Source organism: Danio aesculapii, chromosome 3, assembly GCF_903798145.1.
Source record: "Danio aesculapii chromosome 3, fDanAes4.1, whole genome shotgun sequence".
In the NCBI taxonomy this organism is placed as follows: Eukaryota; Metazoa; Chordata; class Actinopteri; order Cypriniformes; family Danionidae; genus Danio; species Danio aesculapii.
In genome coordinates, this window is record NC_079437.1 from 31,031,055 (window position 1) to 31,054,309 (window position 23,255).

General features: G+C 35.0%; 2 protein-coding genes across 2 annotated transcripts in view; both read right to left on the bottom strand.

The window, feature by feature from the left end:
- map3k3 (mitogen-activated protein kinase kinase kinase 3) overlaps positions 1 to 5,081 on the bottom strand; it is a 32,267-nt gene extending 27,186 nt beyond the window's left edge. Inside the window, exon 1 of the mRNA XM_056453647.1 lies at positions 3,766 to 5,081. The gene's annotated coding sequence lies outside the window, so the exon portion shown is untranslated. The remainder of the gene's footprint in view (positions 1 to 3,765) is intronic.
- Positions 5,082 to 8,643: 3,562 nt separating this feature from the next.
- LOC130220397 (LIM domain-containing protein 2-like) lies at positions 8,644 to 22,620 on the bottom strand. Its single transcript, XM_056452702.1, has 4 exons — positions 22,541 to 22,620; positions 14,416 to 14,506; positions 12,673 to 12,809; positions 8,644 to 11,677 (listed from the first exon to the last, which is right to left on the bottom strand). The coding sequence occupies exons 1-4, from the start codon at positions 22,618 to 22,620 to the stop codon at positions 11,518 to 11,520; spliced, it is 468 nt and encodes a 155-aa protein (XP_056308677.1). The 3' UTR covers positions 8,644 to 11,517.
- Between the last annotated feature and the right edge of the window lie 635 nt (positions 22,621 to 23,255).

A 23,255-nucleotide genomic window follows, 5' to 3' on the forward strand; every position in this document is an offset into this window, starting at 1 on the left:
CGTTAGTAAATCCAAACGAGAGCGTGAAATCTGGCGTACGCACAAAAACTGCCGTACACAGCATTGATACATGAGGCCCCTGGTCATTTCTCCCAAAGGCAACAAAATCTGAAGTTCTAAAACAATCGCAAAAATGAGCGCACTGCTTGTCCTTGAAGAATAAGGTCAATTTGGGTATACCATTTCCTAGGACATTGATTTAAAAGCTGTTGTCAATTAATTTCTGTTCATAATTCCTCCTTTTTTAAATGGATACAGATTTACATACCTATATTGTCCCTAACAGTAGTAAAATAACAAAACTTTCAGCAAAGCTTAATATTTCAATACCAGTTCGACAATGGCTCACATGTCCAATGACACACTCACCTCTCTCATATTTTGAGTGGACTTTCTCTGAGCACTGAGGTCAAATTAAGTTTTTTATTGAACACATCATAACAACAACAGCCTGAAGCGTTGATCTACAAAGCAGAATAGGTCCATGTTTTAGGTTTTTAAACTTTTTACCTAAAATATTCAAATGTCAGAAGACTTGCCAGACCAGACAACCCTTATCCAATGTTCTATTGTCCAAATTTGGTAAGCAAATGTAGTCTTGGTGTGTGATTTATTTTTGTGCAAACATTCAAATCTATATAACAAATTGGATTAACACACACAAAAAGTTACTTTAAACATTAAAATGGATCATGGAGCAAAAAAGTCAGAGAACAGAAAAGTTTTTTCCTTCTCATCCAGTCATTGACCCCCTCTCTGTCTTTTTCCCCTTCTCCTGTTCTTAATTACCTTGTGGTAAGTATGTGTGGAATCTGGAGAGGGGAGAAGGCCGTTTTGTTTTGCTTGTATCCCTTTTCCAGAGCTCACCAGAATCTCAACACATTTCTCTTACCATTCCTGCCCCCAGCCACCTTTCTCCTGATTTTGAGCTGTTTAGTCTGTGGCTGGTTTTCCCAGCCGTGGCGCTGGCGCTGAGGCTGTTGGCTTTTGCTCATGGAGGGGCTTACAGTACAAGAGACTCACAGGCTTACAGCACAAATCCCCTCCAGTGTTCCTGTTCCCTAACGCTCTAGAGAGACTAGACTAAAAACGATTCCTGTCAGCCCTGGTGTAGATGATGACAAGTTACTCTAGTTGGTGAAAAAGATCACTAGTTCACAAACTGGCCAAAAGCCCATGATACATTATACATAAACTGATCTGACACCTTCAGAGTAAATTGTAGTCTGTGCAGTGGTTGTGTAATACTTGTGAAGGATTTTCTCAGGACAGTAAAAATAGAGATATTAACATAATAAAACATATAATGAATCAAAACAGGAATAACTCACAAACAGTTTGCCAATACATCCCTGTATCAACTTAAGATCACAAACAATTGATTTAATGACTAAGGTGAATTCACTGTAACTAGAAATTGTTAAATGTAGACCTGTGTTTTGCAGAAATGCTAATAGATGAGTGTACAATTGTGGTTTTACACTGATTTATTATAATGGTTCCTATCTTTCTTCACAGTGTATTTGGCACTGGAGATATTAGTAGACCCACATGGAATCTGCACATGCAGATTTCCGCAGATGTTTAGCCCATAGAGTCTATTTATTGTGTAAATGTGTGTAACTTTATATTTATTCAGTTTTAAAATTAATTTCAGTAATATTAATGACTATTATAAAAAAATTTTCATTTGATTTATTTACGATACACTTTGTAAAGTAATATTCTCTGTCTTAAAGTTTAAAAAGGTATTATTATCTCTGTCTTAAAGCTTAAAAAGTTTTTTTTTTATTTCATATATTAAAGTTTTTTTTGTTTGTTTTAATGCTCCCATAATCATTGCGCATAAATCCACATATTTAAAAAAATAATAATAATAATTCTCCCCAGAAATAGTAAAAAAAAAAAAATGTCTGCAGATTCTGTCTGGTAGTTATCAGCTCTAAATGACAGTTTAGAACACTACTGGCCTACTGATGTGGGACTTTCAAATGTTGTTATGTAGGTTTCAGGTTAGCTATAGATTAATGTGATGCTAATGTATTTTAGAGGTTGATCAACAGTGGACTTTAATGATCACAACAACAAATTTGGAGCACAAAAGGCGGCACTCGATTACTCAACCAAAAGACAAGACATTCATTTATTCATTCATTCATTCATTCATTCATTTTCTTTTTGACTTAGTCCCTTTATTAATCTGGGGTCGCCACAGCGGAATGAACCGCCAACTTATCCAACACATGCTTTATGCAACGGATGCCCTTCCAGCTGCAACCCATCACTGGGTAACAAGATATTCATATTAATATATAAATTATATCTTGACAAGTCATCTTAGATTAAAGAACATTAAATGTTAGATACCTAAATGTCTAAATTAAGCCAACAACGAACAATGCTTCTCCAGCATCTATTAATTTCACAGCATTTAATAATACTATAGTGTCAGTAATTGATTTTTCGAAACTCAAAAAAGTTTGCTTAAAGATGGCCAGAAATTTATATCTTAAAATATTAACACAAAGGCCAGAGCTTTGAAATTAACTTAACGTGCTTTTCTGCATTTGTTTGTAGCTATTTCTCCAGCTGACCTCTAGTTTACAATTTAATGGTATAACAACAAATAAGTTGTACTCAAACTTGATTGAAGAAACAAATATAGATTTTACACAACATTTTGACAGTTCAAGGTCACTAAAACAAGTTACATTAAAAGACTGGCGATAGAGTTTAGGTAATTTGCTCAAGGGCACCTTGGTCATGGGCATAGGTGGAAAAGCTTTTCATTCATTCATCTCATCAACAAGTCCTAATCAAACTCAAACCTGCAACGTTTTGAGTCCAAGTCAATCTCTTTAACCATTAGCCCTTACAGCTGTGTCCATATAAGAAAATAAAGTTTGGGAAACCCTGACCTATGCACTCCCTACTGAGAAATTCACACACTATTGAACCTACCTTTAAACTTTAAAATAATGACAATAATAAAGTAATCAATGCAATGTTTATGGAGAGCTTAGAATATAAATTAATTCTATTTTTCATTTTTTCCCCATTTTTGCACTGCATTCTTAGGTTTTCAGACCAAACACAAAAGCATAAATACATCCATAGGCTCATGGCAAAAGAAATCGTAAATATTGTTAATAATTTTCAGCAGGATACTAACGACTGATTGCTGATGCAGTTTACACCTGCTATGTCACACAGAAGCTATACGGTAATATTTATGATTGAGGTAAAGTTGGTTTTATTTTCACACATTCAGACTTTCACCTTAATATACTTTCATTAAAGTATTTTAAATAGTTAAGTCATAATATCAGTCAATGACTATCAAAGTACAACATTGTTGACAGTCAATTAAATAGTGCTAATGTTGTTTCGAAGTCTTCTCACATGCGATTTTAGACACAATATGTAAAGTATCATGGTAAACAACAGATATCGTGTCACAAGTTGTGCTCATAATAGTACATTATAATAATTAATCTCTATTAGACTTTTAAATTCTGCTATAGTGTTTTAGTGAACATCAAAGTCCGAATGTGTGAATATAAAACCAACTTTACCTCACTATATTTATGAAGAGCAACAGGGAATAAACTATGGACATGGACATTCTATATGAAATCCACTCAAAAACACAACTAAATCTGTTGCTAAGCTTAATTAAACTTACCTTTAAACTTTGCAAACACTCAAATGTTTACATGCATAACTTACCAGCCTATTTATAAAAACCCAACTCAAAACACTCACCTGAGGCAGGGGTTGAAATCCACCTTGTGTCCTGTCCTCCAAATACTCGAGGTGTATCGTGTAGCCAATCGCTGTAGATACCGTCAATGCAATTTGACTGTCCACAGATTTCCAGGCCGCTACCATTGCTAACGCGCTCCAAGGCGCGCAGACCCCTGAGGGTCTCCCATATCAGCCAAAAAACCAATTCCTCAGCTCAGTCGAGAGTAAAGACCACTTAAATACACAAAAATATAAAACCTTCAGTTAACCCAGAGAGAGAAAAGAGTAGCATTACGAACGAAACACGGACGTTTCATGAAGCAACATGTCTTTGTGTAAACAGCGTAACTACTGCACAAAGTTCAAAACAAATCCGAACAAAAAGCTTCAGGTCCAAAAGAAAAAATGTCTTTATAATAATGCTAACTGTACATAATTAAGTGAGTTGCTTCGATATCAAGTAATCCATACGTAATAGCAGAATGGAGGAAAAGAAAGGATTTCCGTGATTCTGATGGCTTCTTTTCCTGCTAGGTTTGCATATTTTTCCTCCGTCGATTCGTCTGACCAGTTCACTGCACGAATAGTTTGCACATTTCTAGTGCAAGGCGATGCGACAATCCGTATATGTTTATGAATCCTGTGCGTGACAACTTTATACAGCCAAACAAACAAGAAAAATGTCCTCAGTCCGATTGTTAGACAATCTCCGCATTATTATGCGACAAACGATTATGAATGAAGGCATGTGACTCTGAAAGCAGCCGCCGTGTGTCCACTTTAGACAAAGTTAATGCAGAAAAAACAGGATAGCCGCACAGGGATCGCACTGTCGAAGATCTGGACAAAGAGCCGAGTGCGTTACAGTCAGCGGCTACTTGAACTTCGAGAGTGAATTCCCCTTTCCGTTGATGACGGTTAAACTCAGCGAAAGTTAAAACTCGGAGAAAGTGCGAGAAATGCGCTCCCCGAGGGCCGTTCAAGAGCTTTTGTTGATATTAAGCGGCAAACGGTATTTTTAGGCGACATTAGTCCGAGCATTCTCGTGATGTTGATGGCGATAAACAGCAGATGCTAGAATGAATCTTTAGTTCCGTGAGTTTCCTGACAGCGAAAAAGCAGTTCGTCACCGGAACCCAATAAGCTCGCTTCCTTTAAAAGCAGCCGAAAGTTCGTCATTTTATAGTCCGTGCAAGAAACCGAATTGTTTTCACGATTTTTCATTCCTCACCGTGAGGAAAAAGGGCATTGCATGTCGTTTGTAATTCCCGTAACATGTTCAAGATGACAACTGAGCAAACTGAGTTTGTGTACGCTCGGGGGCGCGCTTCTCCTCTCTTTAGTTCACGCTTGGTGACGTGACGCGCTCAGCATCACTGGCGCGCACACAGTTATGACGTAGGAGTCTAAAGTGAACCATTATAGGTGAGTTTAGCAGTGGTCAGACGCTGGATGGCGGTGCTGGATTCAGGTAAACAATGCATTATACAAAATACCCTTCACAATATTATTAGTATCCTAAAATAAAGAGATATGGCTTACATTTTTTTTTATTTGACCCCTTCCGCTTGGTAAGACCACTATTTATTCACAATTAATTTATTTTATTAAATAGACAATTCACTTTAAGTATATCCCCTCCTCTATTGTTTTAAATGTTGTAATGTTGTCACAATTTAAATATATAAAGTAGTGTTGCACTGAGAACTAGGTAAATTTGCAAATGTTGAGCTATAAATAGAGAATATTGCAAATTTTTATAGTGAGATAATTGTGTGAACACTATACAAAAAATTATTCAGGCTAAATACTATTTATCCTAAAGTATCCAAACACTTGTAATTCAGCTTTGCATTTTTGGTTATAGATTAGAACAGGGGTGCCTAAAATTTTTGTCTAAAGGGCCAAAAACCAAATACCATTGAGAGCCGTGAGCCGAAGCTAAATATACCGAAGCTTTAATACATTAAAGTTGCCATGGGTAATTTCCCAATTTATTAGAAAACATTACTTTAAATCGTATTAACTAATGCAGTATAACATTTAAAATGAAAACTTATTGCAATAAAAGCATAAATAATTGCATTTATAACACAGTGGGTTTCAATGCCAAATACACTAGTCAAGCAGAATCTGCCTTTGCCTTGCTTTGTCCTCCATCCGTTGGGTGACAGTATGTACATTTAAACGATTCAGATTAATTCACACTGCTTAATTAAACATTTAATCTCAGTTAGCTTTTAACAATAAAACAAACAAAAGGTTACATTAGATTAGAAATGACAATATCTAAACCATCCCCATCATTCTTCCCAGTCTCTTCTCAAATGGGATGGCGGACCAAAGTTGGCACATGGTAACCTTTGATTTGTCCCGCCATTCCATCTTGGGCATCTCTGAATTAGAACATTGTTTTTTCCTAATGCTGCTAATAAAAAAGAAATAATTATCATACAGTTTCACACTGATTTACAGAAGACACACACTTTAATTGTGATTAAACTTGATATTTAAAACTAAATGCCAAAACCTCTTTTCATTAAATGTTTCATAAGTATTACTTTATTCTATCGCTTAATGACATATTATAATACCTCATTTAAGGACAGTGCAGCCACCAAATCATACATACACACACACACACACAACAACAACAAACTCTACTATGATCACCTATTTATACATTACAATAAGTACAATCAGAAGTAGTATGTTGTTTCACATTTACACACAAGAAAAATGTCTCACTAAATGACAATAGAGCGTTATTTCACATATATTGACATTTTATTTTCATGAAGGTTATTTGAAAAGCTAATAAATGCAAGTAGGGGGTCTACTTAAATGCTTCATAGAAAATTGATTTCATTTATCAAACCGTAATCAATTTGATACACCAAAATGTCTGACTCACACCCATACACATTTTTTGTATAAAATTAGTGTAACCAGCAGTGATGTAAAGTAACAAATTACAAATACTCTAACCAATGTAACAGAGTAAGTTACCATGTAGTTTAAAAATTATGTACTTTTACTTTCTCAAGTACATTTTTAGTGCTGTATCTGTTCTTTTACTCCATTAATCTCCAAATAAACTGCAGTCACTGCTTTATTTTGTCTTGTCTATGGGATTGGCTGAGTAGAAAAATCAGTCCTGCGATTCCTGTCCAATCAAATTGCAAAAAGAAACTAAAATCGCATTATACTAGACTTAACTTTATAAATGCAGCAAACTGCTTGGATGCATTTAGTGTCCAAGACGAAGTCCAAATGACCTTTAACAATCACTAAATGCACTACAAAATGTTATGTTTTCGCACACACTCAGAAATAGCATGTAAACGAATCAGCCTTTCACTGTGTAATACTCACTACTCGAGTCCTTTTTAAAGCGTTACTTTTTACTCATACTTTATTATTGTTAACAGATACTTTTACTCGCACTACATTTTTGGGCAACGTATGGTACATTTACGTACTCTTTCCACCACTGGTAACCAGAAATTCTGTATAACTATTAATTCATGTACATACATTGCATCCGGAAAGTATTCATAGCGCTTCACTTTTTCCACATTTTTTAATGGTTACAGTCTTATTCCAAAATGGATTAAATTCATTTATTTCCTCAACATTCTACACACAATACCCCATAATGACAATGTGAAAAAAGATTTTTTGAAATTGTTACAAATTTATTTAAAAAAAAAAAAACCCTGAAAAATCAGTATAAGTATTTACAGTCTTTGCCGTAAAGCTCTAAATTGAGCTTAGGTACATTCCGTTTCCACTGATCATTCTTGTTTCAGCAGCTTAATTGGAGTTCACCTGTGGTATAAATTCAGTTAACTGGATATGATTTGAAAAGGCATACACCTGTCTATATAAGGTCCCAGGGTTGACAGTGCATGTCAAAGCATGGAAAACACTCCTAGCCTGGAATTTGCCAAAAGGCATCTGAAGGACTCTCAGACCATAAGAAACAAAATTCTCTGGTCTGATGAGACTAAAATTGAACTCATTGGAGTGAATGCCAGGCGTTACGATTGGACAAAACCAGCCACCGCTCATCACCAGGCTAATACCATTCCTACATTGAAGCATGGTGGTGGCAGCATCATGCTGTGGGGATGTTTTTCAGCAGCAGGAACTGGAAGACTAGTCAGGATAGAGGGAAAGATGAATGCAGCAATGTACAGAAACCTCCTGAATGAAAACCTGTTTTAGAGTGCTCTTGACCTCAGACTGGGGCGACAGTTCATCCAGCAGGACAATGACCCAAAGTACACCACCAAAATATCAATGGAGTGGCTTCACAACAACTCTGTGAATGTCCTTGAGTGGCCCAGCCAGAGCCCAGACCTAAAGCCTATTGAACATCTCTGGAGAGATTTGAAAATTGCTGTACACCGTCGTTTCCCATCCAACCTGATAGAGCTTGAGAGGTACTGCAAAGAGGAGTGTGCAGAAATTCCCAAAGACAGGTGTGCCAAGCTTGTGGCATCTTATTCAAAAGACTTGAGGCTGTAAATGCTGCCAAAAGGTGCATCAACAAAGTATTGAACAAAGGCAGTGAATACTTCTGTACATGTGATTTTTCAGCTTTTTTTTTTATTTGTAATAAATTTGGAACAATTTTTAAAAAATCTTTTTTTTTCCCACATTGTCATTATGGGGTATATACACATTGAGGAAATAAATGAATTTAATCCATTTTGGAATAAGACTGTAACATAAAAAAAAAAATGTGGAAAAAGTGAAGTGCTAAGAATACTTTCCGGATGCACTGTACTTCAATCATTATTTTATTATTATCTTTTGCAATAAAGACTGCAGGTCAGACACACACACACACACACACACGCACGCCTGTAATAGAAAATATCCAAACCATTTGTTGATCAACACCAGCAATGTCATTTATTTTAATTTTCTCCAAAAGCATGTACAAAAATGAGAATTTTAACCAAGGAGAAAAAACAAAATGTAAAAACTTGGGGAGTGAACGTAAGAGAATTGGCGTTTTATTACAAATTCTTGTAGGAGTTGATCTGAAGGGCTGATAAAAGTACTGAGACGAAAATAAACCTGATGAGGGACAAAAGAAATGAGAGCCAAGACCTTTTTCTGCTTTAAGGCCACCTTGTTCTGCTGATCAAGTTTTAGATGCAGAATAACACACAACTGTACATTGATCTCCTCTCACTCAATGCATGCAGACGGAGTCGACAGCTTTTAAAAAATAATCTTTTGCAACCTTAAATATCCATACACTTACAAAGACACACCCGCACATTTCAAGAACAACAAATTCATCAGAGAAGAGCAAATAAGAGCGTACCTTTTTCTGGTTTGTTATGATGTTTACAAAAGACTGTGAGAGTTTTGCAGAATATTGTGTCATTTGTACCTTGGCGTACTGCGTGCAAACACAACCTACAATTGACATAAACAGTGATTTTTGTGTCTGTGGAAAGTTTGTTGCAAAAAGAAAAGCATTTTTTGATAGAAATGACCAAATCTTTTACAGGTGCAAATGTTTAAGAGGGTGAGAAAGCAGATTATGACATATGAAATTATGACACAAGCTGATGATTTGGGGAAAAATAAGTCAAAACTAAAAAAAGAACTAAAATAAGGCTTAATATGAAAATAGCATCATGCCAAGAGCTTTCATCAATTCCTCGCAACTTCACAGTAATCTTATATACATACACGGGGACTTCTGTGGCATTCAAGTTGTTCAATTATTTGGATGATTTTCAATGGCTTAGCGAGTCGAAATGAAGAATCGCCTCAAACGTATAAACAAAAAGGCCATTGCACTAAAAAGGCAGACGAGACCACTGCAAAACACAAAAAAAAGCCACTAAAACGACCCAAACATAAACAGACCAGTTCCTTATGCCATTTAACAATTACAGACACTTCAGAACAGCTTTACCATGTTACACATTTAAAACCGAAAGCAACAGTATTAAAACAGAGAGGCATTTCTTTCATTCGTGATGGCAAGATGATGTTTTGTACACAAACGCATGAACTAGAGGTCACAGCTTATGGCCACAGTGACAATTCACAACAAGCAAAGTCAGTTTTTACGCTGACGTGTGCATTTAAAACCTGGGATGGAAGTGTTGGTTTTGATGTACTTCCTGCTCGAACCCAGACAATTTCAAGTGTGAAAACGGTTTAGTGAACAACAGATTTGAACAACGAGCACTTTGGATCAGTGTGACCCATCCATATTCCTGAGCAATGCTTTTTGAGCCACGCTTTTTAAAACGTGCACTCAAAGTCCCACAAAACCCTGTCACAGAGAAGCCCACAGGAAATTGCCATAAACTATGCGATGACAGGAAGTGGTGGAAGGGGGAAAGGCAATGGCGCAAAGCATCAGAAAATGTCATTTCCTCTGAGACTTAGTTCCCTGTGAATATCTCAATTTGTCGTACAAGCTTGGTCCCATGCAGCAAGACATAAGTACAGTGCGTCACAGTACATTCACTCTGCTTAGTGGTACTTGTGTACAAATGCCTTTGCAAGTAATCACTGAGCATTCAATAATATGAGAAAAAAAACAAAAAAAAAAAAAAAAAACAATAGGATGTGCAGTCTGCTAGATAATATAAAATATGACTAAAATAAGACATGAGGCATATTTGATTGATATGAGCATAGATATATCACTAGATGGCATTTAAAGAATAACCAATATTAGGTAGAAATAAAGAAAAGGAATGTCGTCCAAAACACTAGAGGGCGCTACAAAATGTGATACGAGACCGTTTTAACACTGCAAAAAGTTTCTTACAACGTATTTTAATCTTGTTTTCCTGCACAAATATCTACACTTGCTTAAATCAATATACATTTACTTGAAAAAAGCAAGATGACAGATCACACACATTATTCGGTTTATAAAACAGGACTAAAATACGGAGCAAAACTATTTATTGCAGTGAGCAAGTTAATCTTAAATTTATAATAAAATTAACTCAAAGTGGTTATTAAGGAATTAAACTGTGTTACTTGAGCAAATATGGCATTTATAATTATATTTTATAAAGATATAAATGCTTAAAAATAGGAATCTCATCATTTGATTGGTTTGTAGATCTTGTTAGATCTTTTTAAGATAAATTAAGAAAAATAAAGTGAAGTCGGGTATGTAAACTCAGGCGAGCTCTTTAAAAGTACAGTGTACCCTGTAGATTCACAGATAAAAGACCCTGCGCCAACAAAGAAAACTACATAATAATAATAATATTTTTAAAAAAAAGAAAAAGTACAGTACAGATTGCTGCAAATAAAATGAAGGACAAACAAACAAGACAATCATAAAAACAAAACACTTAAAAATTGACTATGTACATAAAAGATTGCTAGATTGATGTGACACCCCAGAATAGTTACCTGAGTGTATAATTGAAACCATCTGGTACTACTAGCACTGCCAAACAGGATCCTAATAAGCGAATCATCCCACCAATATGGGACACAATGATTTTGGTCACAATCAACTAACTGTTAACTCCACAACACTAGACGAAAAAAAAACATTGAATGTAAGAAATGTAACAAGGCAAAGTAAAACAGAAATTAAAATTGAGCAGGGAGCGGGAAAACAAAAACAAAAGAGGGAAGTTGATCAACCCTATCAGAGTGTGGTATATCTGGCTCAACTGCTTGTGTAAGTGTGAATGTGTGTGAAGAATCATGATTGGCCAGTGGAGGTGAAGGGTGAGCTTTGGAAATCATTGCGGATTATGCCGTCTTGCCGATGCTCTCTGCATCCTTGGAAGCCCAGAGCTCCTTGTGCTGCTTGCGCCCGAAGCCCTCGTCGTAGTTGCCTTTGCTCTTGAAGAGCTGCTGGAAGTGTGGTTTGCAGTAAAACTCGCCCTGCAGAGCTGCGTAAGAGCCCAGACTGCACATGACAAAACAGAACATTATTCAGAAACTAGAAAAGTTCGTAGACAAACTTTATGGTGGCTTGAAAAAGCCTCGTCTAAAAATTTGAAGTAGTTTAAAAGTTTAAATCATTGAAGTAGTTTTAAGAAGTTTGAAACGGTTAAAACTATATATATGTTAGCATGTTTCTAGTATGCATTAGTTTATTGTTAGTGTGAATTGGGATGTTGTAAGTATGTCCAATGTAAAGTCAATGCCAGTTTTTTTATAATGGAAGTCTATGGGACAGTTGCTAGGGTGCTGTAAGTGGATGCTATGGTATGGCTAGTATGTTGAAAGGTGATCAGTGATTGGCAGTCGAAGTTAAACGAGCCCAACAGTAAGTTTGTATGACAGTCTGGCACAAAGTTATAAGGGCACAAAGTTTGGTCCAATGTTAAGTCAATGGGACTTTTTCAAATTTTCTGGGCCAGTTTTCAGAAAACTGCAAGTCGGATCAGTTGGAAAGGATATAGCAACTTAATTCAGTTTAGTTTGGAGGTTTGGAATTAGCTTGGTGGTGGTAGTATGAACGGTCTAGGAGGGGATGTGTTCTTAAACTTATTCTTCCGTCCTTTTCTTAGCTTATTTTATGTAGTATGACAGTATGTGGCTTTCTCAAGCCACCAAAATAACAATTAGATTTAGAAAGTATCCATTAAATGAGGAAAAAGTCATTTTAAATTGCTGTTATTTCTATTTAGCTAAGTATCTTGGGAAAAAATTGTGGTCTCAAAAAATATTAAGCAGCACAAATTGTTTCAATGTGACTAATAAGACTGATCACATGACTTAAGTAATGATGCTGTATTTATTTTTATTTATTAATAATATGAAACATGCTGCTTCTACTCCAAAGCAACATGCATACAAAAGCAGCACACATATTTGGATTGATGTATAGGAGACACGTTCATGTCTGTTCCTGTTGGCGGTGTTTATTCAGTGTGTGCCGGTGAGGAAGTGTCTAACCTAAGTTTGGTGTTGCAGTGCTTGCAGCAGAAGCACGTGGCGTGAAAGATGAGATTGTTGGCCACCAATCTCTCCATCGGATACACAGTCTTCTCACATGATGCACAGGTCTCCTTTTGGGTCTTGAAACTGAAAGACTGTTAAGAAACAATGTGGCCGTTATGGTCTACTCAAATCGGATCAAATGGATTAAAATAAAATCTTAAGACAAGCAAAATGAATAAGCACATAAATAACCACACAAATCAAATATGATAATAAATAAATAAAAAAAGAGAGAAGACATAAATACATAAAGAAAATATATGAATGTTTTCAAAATGGAGCAAATAAATAAAATATGTGAAGACAATAAAATGAATAATAAAGTGCACAAATGTATACCTTTGCAAATAAATTAACTAACAAGTACATAAACAAACAAATAAATGGCACACACACAAATAAAAGTAGATTTAGGCAAAACATGCATAATTAAAGCAAATACATAAGCTTAAAAACGAATAAAATAAAGCAAATAAATACACAAGGAAATAAGTATGAGCACAAGCATAAAAATAAGCAAATAAATACAGAAGCAGACAGGTAAATAAAAAAAAATCATCTATATAAAATCATTTATATATTTATTTGGCTATTCATCTATCTGACTGTATATTTATTTGCAAATTTTCTTTGCTTATATATTTATTTCTTTATTTCCATTTCTAATTATTTGCTTATATTTATTTTATTTTTTTTTAAAAGTTTATGTATTTGCTTTAATTTACTTGTGCATTTTTGCCTATTTCTCAAAACATTAAAAGGTAAACAAATATTTGTTCTTGCATACAGTTGAAGTCAGAATTATTAGCCCCCCTATGAATTTTTTTTCTTTTTTTAAATATTTCCCAAACAATGTTTAACAGAGAAAGGAAATTTTCACAGTATGTCTGATAATATTTCTTTTTCTGGAGAAAGTCTTATTTGTTTTATTTCAGCTAGAATAAAAGCAGCTTTAAATTTTTATTAACCATTTTAAGGTTAAAATTATTAGCCTCTTTAAGCTATTTTTTCCTCTATAGTCTACAGAACAAACCATCGTTATACAATAACTTACCTAATTACCCTAACCTGCCTAGTTAGCCTAATTAACCTAGTTAAGTCTTTAAATGTCACTTTAAGCTGTATAGAAGTGTCTTGAAAAATATCTAGTCAAATATTATGTACTGTCATCATAGCAAAGATACTAATAAATCAGTTATTAGAGAAGAGTTATTAAAACTATTATGTTTAGAAATGTGTTGGAAAAAAAAAATCTCTGTTAAACAGAAATTGGGGAAAAAATTATCAGGGGGACTAATAATTCTGACTTCAACTGTTGGTTAGCTAATATGCAAAAATAATTAAGTAAATAAATACACAAAAATATCAAAAACCAATAGCAAATAAGCATACAAATGCACTTATAAAAAAAGGCAAATGGCCAAAACAGTCAAAAGTAAATGAACAAAGACAATTTGCAAAAATAAAATGCATAAAATAACCAAATTGGCAAAGAGTGACTTAAGAAATGAAGCAAATAGTATTAGAATTTTTTTTAATTGAGCATTTTAAATAATAATAAATGGTTCAAAACCCTATGGAGCAGCAAAACTGACCGATTCACTGCACACAGTATGAAAGCAGACCGAGCTGATCTATCTAGCTCCATAGTTTAATTGTCATACAGGTAGAGAAAAGACTCAATAAAAAGTAACATACCTTAGATCGTTGAACAGGCTTGTCATCCGACGTATTCCTGTTGTCCTGGAAACAAACAAAAAAAAGAGAGAGAAAAATGAAGTCAGTGGTCCTATGACAGGTTACCCATGGCAACACTATTTCAGGCACTGCCTCATGAATACCACAGCATATAAATCCTTAATCATCCATCCATACACCACAATCATGCACCCATAACCAGACATAACTTCAAAAATGCTCCCCTCCGAGCACTTCCTCCAGTCTCTCCTGTATCCCTCCATCTGCTGTATGCTTTCACAAGCACCTTTTGTCCGTGCAGCCACAAGCACAAACGTATAAAGAGGGATCAGCGAAGACAAAGCCTGGTGCACATTTCTAACCAACTCTAAAGCTATAATATGACATTACATAACGCCAGCCCATGTCCCACGGTCAACTCTGCACCAAATACTCTGTGGTGCTTAAAAATCGAAACAGCTGCCAAACTTTAACAGGCCACCACTTAAAGCTGCAGTCCGTAAAATTTAGCTTCTCTGTCGCCATCTCGGTTTTAAACCTGCAAATGCAGTTATAGGAGGAATGATCCTTTCGTGTGGACTGCAAATAGACACAGCTTCACAGATAAATCGAAAAACGGTGGATACTGTACTTCTGAACAACAGATTCCACATCCTGGAAGTAACGGTTTTCACTAAGAAAAATGTTGAGCAAGAAATATAGGTCTACCACATTTCTGACTGACGGAAAAAAAAAAAACAAAAAACATAGAGATTGGCTCATATACATCTCAAACCATGCAAATGGGTTTGCATAATTTGTACTTAAATTATAAATGTTACAAATGTCAGTACTGCATGACCATGTTTATTTGGTGTGTATTATTGTTACCTGCAGATTTCGATGTCTTTACAGCCTAATTTTTGAATCATGCCATTTTGAATATATATATATATATATATATATATATATATATATATATATATATATATATATATATATATATATATATATATATATATATATATATATATATATATATATATATATATATATATATATATAAATAAAACAAGTGTAATTATTCCAGCTGCTGCGAAAATGGTCAATAAAAATTTGCCTGTTCTTTCAAAATATCACAATTGTGCATAAATCGCAACGCTTTGTGATAAATAAGCCATTTTTTAATTATGTATATCTTAATACATTTTTTAATACATTTATCTAACAGAGTTTTTTCTGCACATCAGGCAGAAAACATGTATGAAACCAAGCAGAAAGGATACGCTGGTTTTCTTGTCCAAAAATCTGTAACTACTTTAGCATGGATGCTGAAATATGACAAGTCAATAGGCATGGGCCAGTATAAGATTCTGACGGTATGATAACCTTGGATAAAATATCACGGTTTCAAAAAAAAAAAAAAAAAAAAAAAAACGAATAAAAAAAAAAAATAAATAAATAAATAAATAAATAAATAAATAAATAAAATAAAAGGCAAGCTTTTCCCCATTGAACACAATATATTTTATTTTGAGAAACATTTAAAATATTTTGAAACAGCAGCTTTTGATGAGGAGGTCCTTTTCTGCTGAAAATACTGTTGCCCCCCCAAAAAACCCAAACAAAATTAGTCTAAAAAAAAAAAAAAAGAAAAGTATATATACCATAGGAACGATATAACAGAACATTCTGGTAGTTTAAAACCTTAACTTCTACAAACTACGATAAACCTTGAAACCGGTTATCGTCCCATGCCTACCACTCAACTGAAGAAACAAGTAACGGGAGTGTTTTTGTTTTCCTGATTGCTCTTGATGTTTTCAGGTTGATTACTACTAGTAGAGCAAAGCAGAGGTTTTTAAAAAATGTAAGATATCTTTGAGAAAAACAAGGTTAAGGCAGGAGCATAAAGGCAGAAGCATTTATATTATTATATATTATTACTGCAGTGCTATAAATGCGATTATGTATTTACTGTTAAGTTCATTATTAAAGGTTACAAATGACTGCATATAGCTAATATGATTTAAAAGCAACATTTTCTAGTTATTTTTAAATATTACTGAATAAATTAGTAAATTCACCATGGCAAATTTAATATATATAGTTTGGTATTTATTTGGCCCACAGCCCTCAATCAAGTTTGCTTTTTGGCACTTTATACGACAAAAGGTTTGGGCACCCCTGATGTGGGGTTTGGATGTTCTCCCAGTGTTCATGTAGGTTTTCTCTGGGTGCTCCGGTTTCCCCCAGTCCAAAAGACATGCGGTATAGGTGAATTAAATAAATCAAATTGGCCGTAGTGTATGTGAGTGCATGTGAGAGTGTATGGGAGTTTCCCAGTGCTGGGTTGCAGCTGGAAGGGCATCCGAGGTTGGTGGTTTATTCCGCTCTGGCGACCCCTGATGATAAAAGGACTAAGTCGAAGGAAAATGAATGAATGTGTGATGTGTCCTGAACCTGGAACATCATTTAGAGGTGACAAAAAGTCACACAAATAAGTACGGTCCTACCTAAAACATTAGTTTAAAAGCACATCTATATCTCTGCTTTAGTTCACCTTGAAATGGCACTATCATGTCAACAAAAAGCTTTCAAAATGCCCCAAATTAAACACATTTGAAACTATTTTGAAAACCAAGCCTATAGTGTCCCACTCAAAAGCAAGAAGGTAGATGATGTTTTGGCTGCTTTTCAGATTGACTGTGTTCTTAAAGAATAGTGTCAGTTTGCACAGTTCAGATTGTATTTGTTTGACCGAAACTGAATGTTTAGTTGCAGACAGCTGAACGTGAGGACACTTTTACTATGCAAAGTTTAGGGATGCAGACGTTTTCATGTATAGCGAAAACACCCTTTAAAACATATCCAGATTAGTTTAGACAGAGCCTGACAGTCTGTAACATGTAAAAAGTGAAGTGGTGAAGCAAAAACATTAATGAAGGATAGAAAATCCTAAAGTGACAGGTTTTTATGTAACTGCTAAGGTCTGACAGAAAGCCAAGAACAGCTCTCCACCTCCACTACAGCATCTAAACTTGTCTTTTGCGTGTAAATCTAAAGCTGGAATCTCACACGTACACACAACAATCTGCTGGTAGAACAGCTCATATGAATGGCCTCTGTTGTTGTGCATTTAGAAAAAAGGAAAAGTTAATTTGCTCAGCTCGAAAAGGCAGTGGAAGTATCAGTGATGACCATTATATCACATCAGACATTCAATAACACCACTTTTCACAAATTACAGCCATTATCGAGGACTTCACACACACACCATCAAAGCCCTGAAATGGGATTACAGCCTCAACATGATAATATTTGCTTTCATACAAAGTAGAATGAATATTAGTATGTGGCGCTGACAAACTCGTAACTCCTTTCATATTATTTTTATTATTCATATGCTTAAGATTTTTCCACTGGATTTTTAACACAAAAGAAACTGACTGTTTGTGAAGGTGCAAGACCAATATACTTCAAGGAACCAAAATAAAAGAACAATGGGTCGGTAAAAGAATCTGTTGGTATGATAACCTTGGATAAAAATATCATGGTTTTACAGTATTGTGATTACTACAATTCAGCTAGTTAACATGTTTGAACTGCCATTGGTTGTTTTGATGATGTTAATGTTAATGGGTGTGGCTCTGAGGCTCCACGTTTTTTGACTTGGAAATCACTCACTTTCCTTTGGCTTAAACTAATGACTGTAAAAAAAATAATTTAAATATGGACAACGCGACAACGCCTTTTCCCATTGAAGACTTTGAAGGCAAAAGGCCTCGTGACGGGCACAAACTGTCGCAAAACACTACTGAAACTGGAGCCTGGGCATGCGCAGAAGGACTTCCAAATGGAGCCAGAGGCGGAGCCGCGGAATCAAGCTACCAACCAAATGCTTGTACGTCAAATCAACCACGCCCCCCAAACTTCTCATTTGACCGCCCATATCTGCACTATAACAAAGGCTCGTTAAATAAATAAGCACTTCCATTTAAAAAACACATGATAATATACGATTTAAAAACTGTGTGATGCAAGCGGTTTTAATAATTTAATAAAAACAATATATGTTGAACTGCAAAATAAAATGATATTTCATACACTCTAGCCTAAATTAGACTCCGCTATGAGCACAAAAATATTTCTCTTATAACGGGCCGTAGGTATTTGTTATCTTCATAGGGGTAGAAATAACATTTTTAAAATATGGACAACAACATATGAACAACACGTACATTTTTAAAAAGGTTTTTTATTTTTAATTAGCAGTCAACAGGACCCAAATATACACACCATGGACAACTATTTGCCATGCGGCAAAAATCGTCCGCTTAAAAGTTAACTACAGCAAGATTTATAAATATCAACAGGATATTTACACATCCTATCCCTGCAATATATAACATTATGCTTGTCAATTTTTACAATAACTTTAGCAGTATTAATACATCAACTGATGTCTTTATGATATAGGCCTGCTATATCAGCTGCTGCAACATTGTATATCATTTTTTGCCTCCGTTTTCATTTGGTTTATGTCTTAATATCTGGAAAATAAGAATTTTCCTTCATTTTAATGTTTAGTAGGTGTTTTGAAATAAATTATAGCATTTACAGCTCTATTTGTTATACAAGACTCTGCTTCTAGAACATTAATATTTTTATAACAGCAATTCAGTAGATTAACTCAACAACTTGCCAAAACTCAAAATGTCAGAGATATTCTTTAAATCAAGTTCAAATAACGTTACAGGAGATCGATCTGGACATTAGTTTTGTCCTCCTAATTATTATTTTAGACCCATAAAAAGAATGACTTCTAGATAACAATCACCTGTATTTTCCCCGTCATGGCTAGGCGTGTATTAGCAAACTAATAATAAAGCCCGACAAAACCCTCACTTTACCAAATAAACAGTGATCCATCAGATCCTGTAGGTCAGAAAGTATAGTTTACTGCTGAACAACTCATTTTATCATGGTAAAAACCACATGATCCGACGATCTGCTTTGAGAAACTGTCAATCATGATCACACTCCCCATTTTTTATAGCATTAAATTCCTGGCTAAAAACATACTCTTTACAAAAACGAAGGTCTGCACCTCTATCAGCATGACAACCAGTGCCTTAATTGAGTGAAAACCATCTTATGGGACATTTTATTGCAAGTGTAATCAATTTTTTATTTGGGCTCAAGTCTCATTCATTAACACGGAGGAGGCAGGCTTTATGACTTGTACTGCAGCCAGCCCCCAGGGGGCGATCTAACGGCCAAGAGCATCACTCAAAAGCAGGCGTGAGGCACACTTGGCTTAAATTTAAATTTACACCATACAATTTTTAATAATCCCAAGCAATTCCAGCATGTTAGACAGCACGAACTTGAGTCTTATGTCACACTGAAAGCTGTCGATGTCAGACTGAAAAGACAATCAAGATGTGACAAACACGAACATGCAGGAGAATTCACCCGGAAATTAACATCATCAATCGGTGACACTTTCCCTGTCCTGTGTTCTGAAACGATACCTCACGACAAACCTAATAGTTTGCAATTTTGCTCACACTTTGCCTTGATAATAAAAGCGGTGGTTTGAAGATGTCGTGCTGATTGCATCATCATATTCAGCACTCCTATTGGTTCTTCGTTTGATGCTAGTCATAGCTGGTCCCATTGCATGAAAGTGTCTGAAATCTTCTGACTGCCAGAACTTAATCTCATCGAAAATTTGATCGCAGATATATAAATATATCTGGAGTCAATAATTGTCACAATCTCTCTCTCTTTTTGTCAAAATGTACAATAATATTCTAAAATGTGTGATTTGTACATTTTTGAAAATTTCTATAATCAAAAGTAAATAAATAATTTGCAACAGCCATTAAGCGGTTGTCTGTGAAAATGTCAGACCAACGATTAAAGATCACAGATTTTAGCCTACACTGTAAAACATCAAAATCACCATTTGTTCAGCACACTGTACTTTTTCTGTCATATATACTAAGAATGTGAATAACTATTGATCTACATAAAAAAATATGTTATGTCAACAATATCCGTTAAAATGTTATGTCTACATGTTTAACTGAGTTTTCTGGACAAACATTTTGTGTTGAACAGGAACATTGATATTAAATAATTCGCGTAGCATGATGTGACGATCAAAAGCTAAGTTTGTTTATCTGTGCTTGTAAAATGGCGCAGTTGGTAGCACAGTTGCCTCACAGCAAGAAGGTTGCTGGTTCGAGACCCAGCTGGGTCAGTTGGCATCCCTGTGTTCAGTGGGTTTCCTCCGGGTGTTCCGGTTTCTCCCACAGTTCAAAGACATGCGGTACAGATGTCTGAATGTGAATGGGTGTTTCCCAGTGCTGGGTTGCAGTTGGAAGGGCATCTGCTGTGTAAAACATATGCTGAATAAGTTGGCAGTTCATTCCGCTGTGGTGACCCTAGATGAATAAGGGACTAAGCCGAAGGAAAATAAATTAATGAATGAAGTAGTAAGTTTGTGTTTGTCATTTTAAGTAAAATGATTAAAAACAGGATGATATGCTACTAGTACTAATTACTCATTTTGCAAATTTGAAAAAAAATCATCCACTAAACAGAAAAAAATAAATTGACTCAATTGCAGTAACTGTTGCTTCAGTTGATGTGACAAGAATATCTTTGTTAGTACAATACAATAATCAACATTTAAAAAAAAAAAAAAAAAAAAAAACAGTTTTTGAGTCAACCCAAAGTTCTTACTGCATCAAGATGCCTTGTTTTTTTATGTTTTCTCAACAATTTATGTTTTACAGTGTAGGATTACTGGATTCTTTTAGGATTTCCTAAATTTGTCTCAGACAACCAATTCATGCCTGATATCTCACAGTGATCGGGGGTCACAACAACTCTTCTCAGGCTAAATTCTTCCATTCAATTCATCATGGTCAGATGTCCACAAGTAACACTGAAGACTAACAGTAAAATTTGCAGAGTTAACTAATTGAAAGCGGATAGTTTTCACGTATCATGAAAGCAGTCTGCTGTATAAAGTGATAGGACTCGACACATCATCAGGATCATATCTTAACTGCTGCAATGTTCCATTTATGTAACAGTATTTTACTTGTATAATCAACACAAGTAAAACAGGTCTATTCTGTGTGTTTTCACATTAATGCATTTAAAAAGTGTGCATCATATATTTGTTCTTATATTTATTTGAATTAGCATATTTAAAATAATGTTTTTCATTTCATTATAATTATAAAGTGCTTTAGATTTTAAGTACTCCTCTTCAACTAAAACATGAATAACATAATATACAACTGAAAGAAAGAGATGTCAAACAAAATCTTAAATGAGAAAAATGTTTGTGTTTTGCACTTACACTGAGACAATCAGTGTCTGCACAGACTTCTGAAGTATATTCATTGTTCAATTTGTATAATGTGGTGACCCTTTGGTCAAAGGAGGAAGAGGCATTTACGGTGTATTAGCCAATGCCATGCAGTAAATTGAGAAGCCAGCATGACTGAAGTTTATCTGATAAAGTCACAACACACCCTGAGTGCAAGACAACACTCAACCCACTTCCTGTTTCAAAGTGTTTGTGAAACAGGTTTGTTTGAGAGCCTTTGCAACAGACATTACAAATGCTAAAATGATCAAAAAGAAATAATCAAACTACTTTAAATGGAGTCAAAAATATTAGCATCAAGGAGATTACACATTAAAAATAATAATAATAATAATAATAATAATAATTTTAAAAAGAAAAAAAAGATTAGGTATAGATTCTGGTTTTGGTTATCAAAAGTGCAATAAATTGCCACCGACTAGTAAACCCAAAACAAAGATGCTTTGGTCAGTCACAGTTGGAAATGGTGGGCAAAAACGGGATTAGAGATGTGCGAGCTTGTCAATGCATGCGCACGAAGCAATGGAGCGGGCCACTATCTTCTCAGCTAGTGCCATCTGTCCTCTTTGCCTTATTTGTACATAAGATGGAGAAAAAAAAAACAGTCCTCTTTCACCACACACATGCAGATAGCACGGCTGCTCAACCGTCTGCACTGTGGCAGGAAGGGGTGATGACACATCTTCCTGTGCTATGCTCTGATGCATTTTACAATGATGGGGTCTAATTCACCCTCCCTGGAGACCCTCAGAACTCAGCTGCCCTGCACACTGACTCACAACCTTGATGCTGTATACAGCATATGCAGCCATAAGTTGCCCCAAGATCTCCACTTTACATTAAACATTATCAGCTTCTCTGGGTTTCACAATGACACTCTGGGGAAAAAAAAAAAAAAGAAGAAGAGAAAACACAACAAAGTTCAACCTCGTTTCAAAAACACTACCTTGTGGGTAAATGTCATTTACAGGAAAATGAAATCAGGCCATTAGATATAAAGTGATGATTATAGTTTGAAATCTAACAATGACACTGTGCTTTCAATGTTATACAGGCCCTGTTCAGACTCTAAAAGGAATCACTCATAAGGGTATTTTTATGGCAACAAAAGGTACTAAAACAGAGAAGAAAGAAAGAAAAAAAATAGTTTCTCCTTTGGATTTCTAAAAGACAAAAAAAGTTGGTCACGATCCTCACACAGATCAATGAGAATAAACTAAAAGCACTGCAAAATTTGTGCCAGGTCAGCAAGGTTATTAAAGTTTAGTATTTTTCAATTAGTTTTTATTTTATATCCTATTTTTTTTTTTTTTTGCTCGACATTTCAGTTGAGTTTAAGTTCATTTATTTACTGCTTTTGTTAGTTTAGATTTGATTATTTTGTGAACACTTTTTAATTTAGTTTTTATGTATTTGGTTTCAGTTATAATAATTTTACTTTAACAGA